This window comes from Labeo rohita, chromosome 16, assembly GCF_022985175.1.
Source record: "Labeo rohita strain BAU-BD-2019 chromosome 16, IGBB_LRoh.1.0, whole genome shotgun sequence".
NCBI lineage: Eukaryota > Metazoa > Chordata > Actinopteri > Cypriniformes > Cyprinidae > Labeo > Labeo rohita.
The window spans coordinates 18,415,386-18,429,531 of NC_066884.1; the positions used below are offsets into that span (position 1 = coordinate 18,415,386).

At 35.5% G+C, this 14,146-nt stretch overlaps 1 protein-coding gene across 1 annotated transcript; it reads left to right on the forward strand.

The window, feature by feature from the left end:
- The first annotated feature begins 12,654 nt into the window (after positions 1-12,654).
- Positions 12,655-13,694, forward strand: LOC127178589 (T-cell-specific guanine nucleotide triphosphate-binding protein 2-like). The gene has a single exon (XM_051131555.1). It carries the CDS (start codon positions 12,780-12,782, stop codon positions 13,692-13,694), a length of 915 nt encoding a protein of 304 aa, XP_050987512.1. The 5' UTR covers positions 12,655-12,779.
- Positions 13,695-14,146: the final 452 nt, after the last annotated feature.

A 14,146-nucleotide genomic window follows, 5' to 3' on the forward strand; every position in this document is an offset into this window, starting at 1 on the left:
TAAAAACCCTTCTTTTCTTCATAACAGTCATGTTGGCTAAGCAATACACATTGCACACCATAAAATATATAGATGCTGCCAAGTTGTCTTCACACTGTAAAGTAAAGTGGCGTAAAAGACATACTAAAACATATTAGATTAGTCAGGACTACTGAGAGTTGTTCATTATTTAAAAAACAAAAAAAAAAAAAAAAACTTAATTTCCATATTTACCTGGCTATGATTTCTAACCTGTGGAATAAAGGCTACATCTCCCTATAAAATACATTCAAAAATCATCTGTATGGGATGAAGTCAGGAATGAAAGAGCCATCATTCATACGCCTGCTGACTTGCTATGCAAATCTGCCATTAAGGCCCATATGTATCCTACATGTGAGGAAAGCGTTTACATCATTCATTCCTATCTGAGTGATTTTGTATATCTGACCATCACCAATTTCAAGAGATAAAACCACCTGAACGGGAATTCTGAGCATAAATACCCGTTTGAATTGTATGCAAAGATACTGCATATTTTTCTTACATATAGAACGATATAATGTGCATTTTTAAATATTTCATATTAGGCAAATTATTGCTAAATAACACTTCTGGAATAAATTTAATAACAATTTGGAATTTAAAATGACCTGGAATCTTGTACTATGATATAATAAAGATTAATAATGCAAGACCTACCCATGAACATTTTGTTCTGGGCAACATGAATTCAAGCATTGTGCCATTTTACTATGCACAGAATTGTATTATGGCATGCTGTTATTTAAGATGATAATACTCTATTTATTTTGAGAATTTTTAACAGATGTCACTCATCTGATGTTATTCCTCATATCAGTGAAATGAAAAGGTATCACATAAAACATTTATTAACAGCAGTGAGAAAAAAAGAAGAAGAAACAACAAGAACTCTCAGACAAAACAACAAAAGAGTGATCTAAACAATCACATGAGTGCACAATTTGTGCTCAATGTGAAAAAAGCTAAAGAAGTAAAGATAACACAGAAGACAAAAGAAATTGTGTACTATGATATATTAAACAAATATAAAATATATATGAAAAGTTCAGATGCAAAAGCCTCTATGTCTGACGTTTTTCTTTAAAATGAGCATTTCTTTTTGGCTACTATGTATAGGTTTCTATTTAAGTAGTGGTATTTTTGAATGGGCTGAGGCTGGGATTCAGCATATTTGAAGTGAAAGTACTTGATGAACATTTACTATGTGTGAGCATTCACTTATTGTTATCTCATTTTGACCAAGATGGCTTTTAGAGGCTTTTGCATTGAAACTTTTCATATATGTGACCCTGGACCACAAAATCAGTCTTAAGTCACTGGGGTATATTTGTAGCACTAGCCAAAAATATATTGTATGGGTCAAAATTATAGATTTTTAGTAAAGATCATGTTCCATTAAGATATTTTGTAAAATTCCTACTGTAAATATTTCAAAACTTAATTTTTGATTAGTAATATACATTGTTAAAACTTCATTTGGACAACTTTAAAGGCAATTTTCTCAATATTTAGATTTTTTTGCACCATCAAATTCCAGGTTTTCAAATAGTTGTATCTCGACCAAATATTGTCCTGTCTTAACAAACCATACATCAATGGAAAGCTTAATTATTCAGCTTTCAGATGATGTATAAATCTCAGTTTTGAAAAATTTACCCTTATGACTGGTTTTGTGGTCCAGGGTCACATATATAGAAAAAAATGTAATCTACAATGTTAAATTATATATTAAGACCTCAGCAAAGATCAAACTAAAATTACAGTGTGCTTGTTTAGGAAAAAGCTATTTAGCCAACTTTGTCTGTTTAAAGATTGTTTATGGCTGAAAAACAAACCTCAAATGAGGAAAAAATGTATACAGTCAAGCAGAGTTTGTTTTTATGAGATGCACATGCCATTTCCAGCAAAAAAAGCAAGAAATATCTTGTTCTACAACACTGACACTTCTTCAGATTGACATTTCAGACAGGGCTCAGGTTAGAAGGTGCTGAAAGTAGCAAAACAGATTTACGTGGACCAGGAACACATATGTAAAAACAAAACAAAATAAATTCCTGGAGACATTAAAACCAATGGCAGTAGAAAGTCCATTTAAATTTGTAAAACATACTGTGTTCAGGCAACATGCAAAAATTGTGGTGGTTTTATGTAAAACATTTTAATTTACATTTTTAGTAATGCCAAGCAACATGTACATTTATGCATGTTATTTGCCAAACTATATGACATGCAGATTACAAAAGGTCTTCATGATCGGCTTCCAGTAAAATATTTCCTGATAAACAACATTCATGTGAAAATGTGCATGTTCAAATTGCTATGTGTTTTATCTGAAAATAGCATACAGACAAAGCATACATATTATAAGACAAAAAGTCTATAACATATTTTGGTTAATATTTCTCAGTGGTAGGGTAAAACAACACCCTTTTTACCTTGTCAAAATCAGCCCTGTTCAGAGCAGGCCATTCTATTGCATGAAGAGTCCCTTTAAATGCTAATGAGCTCAGCTCACCCCGCCACTCTCTACTGTGGGGTCACAAGCCGGTCTATTTAGCCATGTTTAGCCACTAAGCTTGCTAACTAGCACATTATTAAGGCGAATTTGCAAAGATGCATAAAAACCCTTATACTCACTTCAGCTGATGATTTGTGCGGATTGCCGGGCGCATTTCCTTCTAAAACAGAAGTAATGTTTAGTGTTGGGTTCGACTCCACCTAAGTCGAGTCCGAGTCTTTTACCAATCGAGTCCGAGTCCAAAATGGGCCGAGTCGGACTCAAGTCCAAGTCCCAAAGGTCCGAGTCCGAGTCGAGTCCGTCCGAGTCCAAGGAAACACTACTGTTTGTCAGTATCTTAACACTGTTTTAATCCAGGGGTGCCCAAACTCGGTCCTGGAGGGAGGTGTCCTACAGATTTTAGCTCCAGCCCCAATTAAACACACCTGACACCTGAACCAGCTAATCAAGCTCATACTAGGCATACTAGAAACCCCCTGGCAGGTGTGTTGAGGCAAGTTTGAGCTAAACCAAGGACCAGGACCAAGTTTGGGCCCCCCCTGTTTTTAACCTTTACAACTAGAAAAATGCAATGTCAGTTGAAATGTAAGAAAAGCAAACCTCGAGTGGATCTTGCCATTTTGATTTTTGATTTCACAACATCTCATAATTAGTGTCCATGCTCTGCTTAGCAAACTTAAAGTCATGCAACAGAAGTTATGGCTGATCTATGTAATGTGACATTTTAGAGTGAAACAGGTTTTAGAATGTGAAAAAATATAGGGCGGGACTTGACTTTATTCACTGATATAGTAAATGTATAAATTCAAGGGTGGGGGTAAAGGAGTAGGTATCTTGGTGAATGGGACCTTAAGAGCAGAAAACATGTAGCCTCTTGCAGCACCTCTTTTGTTTTGGATTGTGGCTGTGTGTGTTTTGGGTTGTATATGACTTAATAATTGATGATGGGCCATTTAATTATTAGAAAGTCATGCACACCCAAGATGGTTTTGGACCCATAAAAACTGTTGCTGCAAAGATGTTAGAAAAATTATTTTACTTTCAAGCTAGAAACTGACACCATGTTTAAATAATAATAATTTCAATACAGAAAAAACTAATCAACTAATGTAAGTAAAACATTCTCGAGCTCAAGGCAAGTAAACACTCCAAGTATTACTTACAAGCAAAAGTATTAATACATATATTAATCAAAAATACAAATGAAATAATATTTTTTAAAATAGAATCTTTTTTTAAAATAGAATTGTAGATTATTTTTGTAAGTTTTTTTATGTAGGTCTATATAAAGGCTATTACAGAAATAGACTACAGACATTTCATGAAGTAATAAATGTTAAAACTGCAAAATCTTCACTGTATACATTGAAGATAATTCTTATTACAGTTAATAAGTGATTCAGTCAAGAACAGTGAGTGATTTTCTCTTTTTTTTTTTTTTTTTTTTTTGTTGTTTGATTATTGTTACGCTGCTGTCGCTTTAAGATCTGATGCACAGATCAAATATTTTGTCGCATCAGTATTTCTCCCAGCTGTTAAGGTTTACTGATGACAAAACCGACTTCATTTACATGAATAGTCTCCAATACGAGCACGTGTGTAGCAATAACAGAGCCTATTGGAAGCGAAAGAGAGCTCTGTATTCGCACACTGACTGAGAGGCGCGTTCTGTGATCGAGTGTGTGCGCACTAGTGATGCGCGGATGGCGGTTATATCCGCGGGTCGGGTGGGTCGGGTAATAAAAAAAATGCATTCTGATTATTTGCGAGTGGGTCGCGGGTGGATGAGATGAATCAATAATGAGGCAAATGTTAACTACATTTTCTAAAATATGGACTTGTTCTAAATACTTTTTTTCAGGCAAACGATTTCATTTGTGTGTGTGTGTCTGTGTGTTCACCAGTTCGAGAAGTTGTGACAGAAAAAAAGACATTCCAGATCAAGTTTGAAGGGTTTTACGCATGTGTTAATGCTACTGAGTAGGGTAATATTTAGTGGTGTAGTGCAGTACCTGCGGATACCCATTTTTTAATCCGTCGGCTTTGCATATACCCAGTACCCATTTTCTCAAAACCTTAAACACAAATCCAAATGTTCAAACTAAATTCACAGAACCACTGACTCTTCTGGCAAAATCAAACAAAATTGCTCAAAATCAAACAAAGCTTTCAAAAACCATTTCACCTGTACTCAAAATAGTTACAAAACAGGTGCATGTAGTTACAAAAAAAAAAAAAAAAAAAAAATGTTCATTGTATATAGTAATTATTTAGCAATAAAAAATATAGATAAACATACACACACTCAAAAAACATACACACACTCTAAGTCACACCTAAGTTTGGGGAATCAAGATCTGGGACCTGCCTGGTATTGGTAGTCTAAAATTTAAAGCAAAGAAATACCTGAAAGATTTTCACATGTATGACTTCTTTCTCATAGTGGCCTCTAAAAGATTTAGGGGAAATGACATAGAGCTGGACAGTGCGATCAAGAAAAGCAAGAAGCTATTTCATCTGCACTAAAACTGACAATGACATTCGTGCTGAATCACACAAAAGAAACTTTGATGAGCAGATGTTGCTCGAAAACATCCGAGAACATTGTAAAGTGAACCAATTAACTGGTCTAATTAAGTCTACTGGCAAGCAGAATGGCTGTTGCTTCTGTGCACTACATCCTTAATGTAGGACTGAATGAGATTGCAGAAGACACCAAATGTCTTCTTTCTGTGTTGATGTTGCCACATCAGTTTTTTTTGTTTTTTGAACCTAACTAACAACAAAATACTCCTGTATACCTCTGTACACTGGAAAAAGCATGAATTATTATATGTCTGCTTAATATTTCTTTTGAGAGTGGTATTATTTTTCTGATTTTTAGGCAAAATAGGATGGGTTTCATTCATACTGGACGCCAGAGGGCGCCCTTGTGCAGAAAATCCACATATGCTTTAAAGAGATAACACACCTTCCAGCCAGGAAATGTGGATAAAGGCATCGCTATTGCTGTAACTGAATAAAAACAAGATATAACGTTAAACTAATCTCAGCACTTGAAATCAGAGGCACATACAAATTTCAAGTAAAATAAAACAAGGAAATTATTAAAATGCAAAACTGAAAAACCTCAATTCACAAGCGTGTATTGAACCGTGGATGTCGATATATATATATATATATATATATATATATATATATTAGAGGTTGCACTAGACTAGACGTTAGACAGTGCAGTGTTAAAAAAAAAATGTGGTAAACAAAAAAAAAAAATCGATTTCTCGATTTTAATAGATTCTCGTTTTAATGAACCAATATGGATTCTTCAATGAACAGCACATAGCGCGTCTTCCTTCCAATAAATATCAATAGGCTGGGCTTTGTGTTACTTCTGATATGAAACAAAGTCTCAGATTTCAAATTCTGTCCATGTAAATAAGAAAAACAAGCAATAAATACCATTTTAGCACTCTTTAATGTGGCGCGATAGGTTGTTGTAGCTTCTGTGTACTCGTCTGTGCGCAATCAAAAATGTAGGAAAACATTCGTGACAGTTTCTTTTTTCTGGATCCAGTGCTCTGCTGCCAGATTGGAGTGCACTCACCACCAACTGGACAGGGGTGGGAATTACAGCTACAATTTCAGACGGCCTTCAGATTTTTCCGCCACTGATAAAAAAATTCCATCAATGGCAGAGAATTTTCAGTTAACGTGACCTCTGATATATATATGTATACATATATATACATATATATATATATATACTGCATGCACACTTGTTTTATAAAGAACTGATTTATTTGATTTATTCATTTTTTTGTATTTTACTGTGTTTGATTTAGTTAATTTGCTTATTGTTTTGCAACTTTATCAGATATCAAACTAACTTGATACAATAAAAGTCAGCTTATAACGTCCAAACAAATGCAGCAAATGGTCAAATCAAAATGATATTCTTATTTCATTACATACATAATATATCATACATTTCATTCACTTACTTACAAAACAATTGAAAACCCCTCTTTTCTTCACAAAAGTCATTTTGGCTATGCAATAAACATTGCACTCCATAAAATATATAGATGCTGCTAAGTTGTTGTCACACTGTAAAGTAAAAGTGGCATAGAAGATGTACTGAAACATATTAGATTAGTCAGAAATACTTAGGATTTTAGGTGGTGTATTAAAGAACAATGTTCATTATCCTAAACAAAAACATCAGTTTCTATATTTATCTGGCTACGATTTTAGATTTCTAACCTGCAGAATAAAGTGTACATTCCCCTATAAAATCTATCCAAAAGTCACCTGTATGGGACAAATTCAGGAAAGAAAGAGCCATCATTCATACACCTGCTGACTTGTTATGCAAGTCTATTACATAGGCCCATATGTAGCCTACATGTGAGAAAAGCATTCACATCATTCATTCCTATCTGAGTGATTTTGTATATCTGACCATCACCAATTTCAAGAGATAAAACCACCTGAACAGCAATTCTGAGCATAAATACTATTTTGAATTGTATGCAAAGAAACTGCATTTTTCTCTTACAGATAGAAAGATAAGGTGCATTATTAAATATTCCATGTTAGGAAATTATTGCTATATAACACTTCAGAAAGAAATTTAATAACAATTTGGAATTAAATATGACCTGGAATCTTGTACTATGATATAGTAAAGATTAATAATGCAAGAACTACCCATAAAAATTTTGTTCTGGGCAACATGAATTCAAGCATCATGCCATTTTACTATACACAGAATTTTACTATGGTTCACGCTATCATTTAGGATGTTATGTTACATCCTGAGGATGTATTTGTATTAATATTAATACTTAAGGTGTGGTTTCCCGCCCCTTTTGGGTGCGGTTGTGTTCTCTCCATGTGTTCTCTCTCTCTCTCTCCCCCTCTCTCACTCTGCTTGCTTAGCAGCTGTAATTGGCCACAGGTGGTGCTCATCGAGAGTGTGCTGCAGAGATGCAACCGAGACAAAAGGGCAGAAGAAACAATGTGGAGTGTGGTTCACTTCTCCCCTGCTCCAGACTTGTTGCCTGTTAATTCTTTGATTGTTGTGGTGCAAAAATTTAACTTTTTACCTGTTGATTGATAACCTTAAATACTGAGGTGAATTCTTGTTGGCAAGCAGAGTGGTACTAAAACATCAAGCAAAGTGGCTGCTTTGATTTACTTTTTCTTCTTTTGTTAAGGTATTAAAAGGTATTGTAATTTTTGTTTGTTTGTTTGTTTACTTGCCTTAAGTTTAAGTGGGAAGCTGTAGGGTGAGGGTGCCATTTTATTTTGTACTCAACTTTTGTCTCTGTTTTTGGTTAGCAAGGGAGTGAGGTAAGAATTTGTTGTTGATTTCTTTTTATTTTACCTGAATAGGTTACTTAGGCCTCCTCTTGTTAGTTAGCTTCTGTTTTGTTTGTTGTTTTGGCCGGGCCCTCTCCCGATAATCATAATAATCATTTTGACCATTTTTAACAGATGTCATTCATCTGATGTCATTCCTCATATCGATGAGATGAAAAGGTATCATATAAATACATTTATTGACAGCAGTGAGAACATAACAAAAAAAGAAGAAAAAGAACCCTCTGACAAAACAACAAAAGAGTGATCTAAACAATCACATGAGTGCACAATTTGTGCAAGATAACAGAACACAAATGAAATTGTGCAGTATGATATATTTAAAAAATCCAAAATATCTAATAGAAAAAAAAAATTTAATCTTAAATTATATAATAAGAACTCAGCAAAGATCAAACTAAAATTAAAATGTGCTTTTTTAGGAAAAACAAAAGCTATTTAGCCAACTTTGTCTGCTTAAAGATTTTCCATGGCTTAAAAACAAGCATCAAAGGAGGAAAAAATGTATAGTGACAAGCAGAGTTTGTTTTGCATGAAATGCACATGCCATTGCCAGTAAAAGAGCAACAGAAATATCTTGTTCTACAACACTGAAACTTCTACAAACAGGGCTCAGATTGCAAAATCGCAAAACAGACTTACATGAACCAGGAATACATACGTAAAAAACAAAACAAAAAAATAAATAATTCTTGGAGATATTAAAACCAATAGCAGTAGAAAGTCCTTTACATTTGTAAAGCATACAGAAAAATGCAAAAAATTGTGGTGGTTTTATGTAAAACATTTTAATTGACATTTTTAGTAATGCTAAGCAACACGTACATCATGCATATTATTTGCCAAACTACATGACATGCAGATTACAAAAAACCTAGGCTTCCAGTAAAACACTTCCTGATAAACAACATTCATGTGGAAATTTGCATGTTTGAAATGGCTTGTTTTATTTGGAAATAGCATACAGATAAACCTTACGCTATTTAAAAAAAAAAAAAAGAAAAAAACAACAACAACAACAACAACAAAAAAGATGTAGATGAGATAGTATGAAGAGGAAATATTTAGATATGGTAGGCATCTACTCAAATATGCACTCAAATACACATGAAGAAATGCTCCATTGACTTCTGTTGCAAGTGCATTAATCAACTTTTTTTGTTTGTTTTGTCTTACAGATTTACAGATTATTTTCTTGTTGAGGAAATATTAGTTTCTTATAAAGTAGCTCTAACTAGATTTTTAGCCTCAGTTCTCAGATGTTCTCTAAGCCACACCCTAAATCCACACCTACTTTTTCATAAAAAGCTACCACATCATTTAAAGGCATGCAGAGATAAAGATATTCTAACCACCTGTGCACAGATAAGGTGAGTTTGTCTTATTATGAAAGCAAAAATAGAAAATTTTTGTTTGTTTTGATCACATATAAAATAAGCAATCCGAGAGAATTAGAAAGATTTCCATAGCAAAGTGTTACATAGGCTATAGGAAAACGTCTAGTGATGAATGTTTACTTATAATGCTGTTTTATTGTACAAAATGTAAGAACTAATTAATTCATTCATTCATTTCTGTTTGAAAATATAAATAGTTCTCTATTTATGCAAAATGATGCTCATTAGGTTCCAGTCTTGTCAGAATAAATATAAGTTTTACTCTAGGGTGCATGGGGCTGATCTACTCACTTTATCTTGGCAACACCCTTCCATTTGACTTTCACTCGCAACGTCTGTATTACTTACTATTGGAGAAAGCGTAACGGCTAACTTGGATCACGTCAGCCTTGACATCATTGAATTTTAGAAAGAGTTGTGCGATACTCAATCGCCCTTCACGGATACCATAGGAATGAATGAGAAGTGCTGTAAGCTAAATCCCTCCTGTCGCAAAAAGTCATTGACTTCTCTTAAAAAAACTATATTTTTTCATGGTAGTCTCTAAAATAGTAAAATAGTACCCTAATCCACTCAAGAGCTTACTCCAGTCCCGAGTCCGCTCCAGGTCCCCCTGAGGTGGCAACTTCCATTGCAGAACCTTCCATGGAGGTGATGTCCGCTCCAGCTCCTTCGATACAGCAGCGGCATTCTTCCCCAAGCTCTTGGTGTTCCCAGTCACCTCTGACTCAACCACAGACACTATCTTGGAAATCTCTGTGTTTATTAAAGCTCTTGTTGCTACTGCTACAGAACCTCCAGAGGTGGCGGCATCCGCTGCAGAACCTTCAGAGGAGGTGGGAATGTTCATTTTAACTCCTCTCAAGACAGAGACGTCCACTTAGAAATTCTTTGTCTGTCCTGACGGGGTCATTCACATTCAGTGAATCCCCTGTCATAACTGTCCCGGCCAAAGAGGCCATTCCTGAACTGTCTGTATGCACGGTCCCGGCCAAGGAGATCTGAACTCTCTGCCTGTCCTGTCACGGCCATGAAGGCTGTCTGTGAACTCTCTGCCTGCATTGTCACGGCCACAGAAGTCATCTGTGAACTCTCTGCCTGCCCTGTTATGGCAACAGAGGCCGTTGGTAACTTCTCTGTGCTCTCTGTTCCAGTTCTACAAGGCTGATCTCCCTTGGTCTCCTGCACCATCAGCTCCACCCTGGTGGTCGTCTGCTCCACTGTGGGGATCTTCGGAGCCATCTGCTCTGCTTTGGTGGTCGTCTGATCCACCGTGTGGACCTACAGTCCCGTTTGCTCCATCATGGTGCTCTTCAGCTCCACCTGCTCCGCCCTGGTGGTCTTCAGCAATGTCCTGGTGCTCTTCAGTCATGCCTGCTCCACCCTGATGGTCTTCAGCACCGTTCTGGTGCTCTTCAGCCCCACCTGCTCCGCCTCTAGTGGGTTTCATCTCCACCCGCTCCGCCCTGGCTTTTAGCTCTGCCCTGTCTCTCTGCTCTGCCTTGGCTTCCTACTCTGCCTCAGTCCCCTGTTCCTCCCTTTCCTCATGGACCTCCATTCCTGCCTCCATTCCTCCCTCTGTTCCACCTCCACTCCATCTCCCTCCTGGACTCTGATCTGTTCCTATTAAAGAGCGTTTGGAAGCCCCTACTTAGGAGGGTTCCTTGATCACCATCTGATCACCAGATTGGGGAGACGGTTCTGACTAAACATTTCTGGAGAGATCTGAAAATGGCTGTGCACTGACGCTTCCCATCCAATCTGATGGACCTTGAGAGGTATAGCAAAGAAGAATGGGAGAAACTGCTGAAAAATAGGTTTGCCAAGCTTGTAGCTTCATACTCAAAAAGACTTGAGGCTGTAACTGGTGCCAAAGATGCTTCAACAAAGTATTGAGCAAAGGCTGTGACTACTTATATACATGTGGTTTTTTGTTGTTGTTGTTGTTGTTGTTGTTTTGTTTTTTAATTAAATTTGCAAATTTCAAACAAACTTTTTTCATGTTGTCATTATGGGATATTGTTTGTAGAATTTTGAGGAAAATAATGAATTTAATCCATTTTGGAAAAAGGCTGTAACATAATAAAATGTGGAGAAAGTGAAGCACTGTGAACACTTTCCGGATGCACATATACATACATACTGTGGTGGTCAAAATTATTAGAATGCTAGTATTTTCACTAGTTAAAAATGGTGTCTTTTGCTGTAGTGTGTCAGTTTACATTTCCAAACATTCGTTTTGCCATTAATTGTAATAATCCAGTGAGATTATTGTTTGCACAAGGAGTCTGACAACAGCCAGTGCTTTACACAGAAATTTGATCTCATCATCATTCAGTCTGTCTGGAATGACATGAAGAAACAGAACAAACTAAAACAGACTAAGTACAGAAGAACCGTGGCAACGTCTCCAAGATGCTTTGAGAAACCTAAGCTACATGAAAAAACTATGCACAAGTGCACCAAGGGCAAAAGCTGCTTTAAATGCAAAGGATGGTCACACCAAATGTTGTTTTAGTTTAGTTCATAGAAGTTAACTGATAAATAAAATCTATTTTTGACATTATTTTTGACAGCATCCTCATTTTACAACATTCAAGTGCCTAAAACTTTTAACAGTACTGTAGTTTTGCAGGTAGGTTTCTTGAAGAATCTTGGAGACATTGCCACAGTTCTTCTGGATTTAGTCTGTCTCAGTTTGTTCTGTTTCTTCATGTCATTCCAGACAGACTGAATGATGATGAGATCAAATCTCTGTGTCGAGCACTGGCTGTTGTCAGACTCCTTGTGCAAACAAATATCTCACTGGATTATTACAATTAATGGCAAAATGATTGTTTGGAAATGTAAACTTATATATATATATATATATATATATATATATATATATATACTTATTTGTATTGAATGGTTTGTAAACTACATTATTAAATTACACATGGATATGTATAGAGAGTGAACTCTAGTGTAAACATCTGCATTATTCTATTAAGATATAAGATTGAATTTATAATATTAGCACCTAAAATAATGGCACTATTACTGCAAAACTAACGTACACTAGAAAAGTTGTACTAGAAAAATTTTCGCTATAAGTTTCACTGGTAGTAAAACCCCCTGAATATTTCTTGACATTTACCCAGTTGCTTTGCTTTTCCAGAGTCATCATGTCAGATGAAATCAACATTTTTATGGACCCTTTCCTCAAAATCAACACAAATCCTGATCAGATAGAAGTAGCCGATAACCTTACTGGTAACCTTACTAAATCCTTTCACAAAAAAGACATTGTGTTGAAAGAGCAACAGAGAAACACAGAATTGTTGGAAGATTATTGCTGCAGCCAGTCATCTGGATCATCATTAAGTGCATCACAAGCATTCAGCAAAGAAGAGACTAAAAACAGAAAAGCTCATTCACCACATTCTAAATGTCCAACAATCAGACCAAAAAATATGCTAAGATGGAAAAAACAAGATAAAAATGCAAAAACGAAATGTTCTGATGAATCTAAAGAAAAAGACATCACAAAGCCAGAGGAAAAAGACAAAAACAATAGTGTGTATGTGGTTTCCAGAGAGTTTGTAGACATATTGGCTAATGCCACACTGAACACAGAAGATTCAGACTCTCTTGACTCAGACCTACAGGAAATAATTGACTCTCCACCTGCAGAAAAAACCATCAAAGTGAAAAATAAACTGAAGGAGTTAGAGAATGTTACACTTAACATTGCTATAACCGGGATGACAGGGGCAGGGAAGTCTTCCTTCGTCAATGCCCTCAGAGGTCTTTCTAATGATGATAAGAACGCAGCTCCCACAGGATCAGTTGAGACCACCATGAAGCCCAGCATGTACCAACATCCCTTCATGCCAAACGTGAAGATCTGGGACCTGCCTGGAATTGGTAGTCCAAAATTTAGAGCAAAGAAGTACCTGAAAGATGTCAATTTTCACATGTATGACTTCTTTCTCATAGTCACCTCTGAAAGATTTAAGGAGAACGACATAGAGCTGGCCAGAGCTATCAAGAAAAGCAAGAAGCTATTTTATTTCATTCGCACTAAAATTGACAACGACATTCATGCCGAATCACACAAAAGAAACTTTGATGAGCAGATGTTGCTCGAAAACATCCGAGAAGATTGTAAGGCGAACCTACTGAAAATCGGAATACCCAAAATATTCCTAGTATCTTCATTTCAGTTGGAAAAATATGATTTTCAGAAGCTGATCAACACCCTCAAAGATGAACTTCCCAAACACAAGAAATTTGCTCTCATTCAGTCTCTGCCCGTTTATTCTCTTCAGGCCCAAAGAAAAAAAACAAAAAGAAGAAAACATATTTCAAGAAACATATTTGGCTGAATGCTTCTGAATGAGATTGCAGAAGACACTAAATGCATTCTTTCTGTGTCGCAGCTTGCCTAATATGCAGAAATAGATTAGGCTTACATATCATATAATAGCTCTGTTGTTGCAGAAAATATTGTCTTTTGAAAATAAATAAAGTTATCATTGTAATTGTACTCTTTTTTTTTTGTAATTATGAGTAAATTTAAATTAAAAACTGAAATGTGTTCGTGAATGTGCATTTGAAATTAAACTACATACATACAAACATACTTTGTTTTACAAATGTAAACTACACTTTTTTGCCAGTTTCTTTCATTTATGTCTGTATATAACTGTATATAACTGTATATATATATATATATATATATATATATACTGTATGTATATGTATATATTTACTGTGTTTGATTTAGTTAATTCATTGGTTTGCAATTTTATCAGATATCAAACATGAATAATTAACT

What these genes read in the sequence shown, in the direction of transcription:
- LOC127178589 (XM_051131555.1), top strand. Translation starts at nt 12,780, where the DNA reads ATGCTAAGATGGAAAAAACAAGATAAAAATGCAAAAACGAAATGTTCT.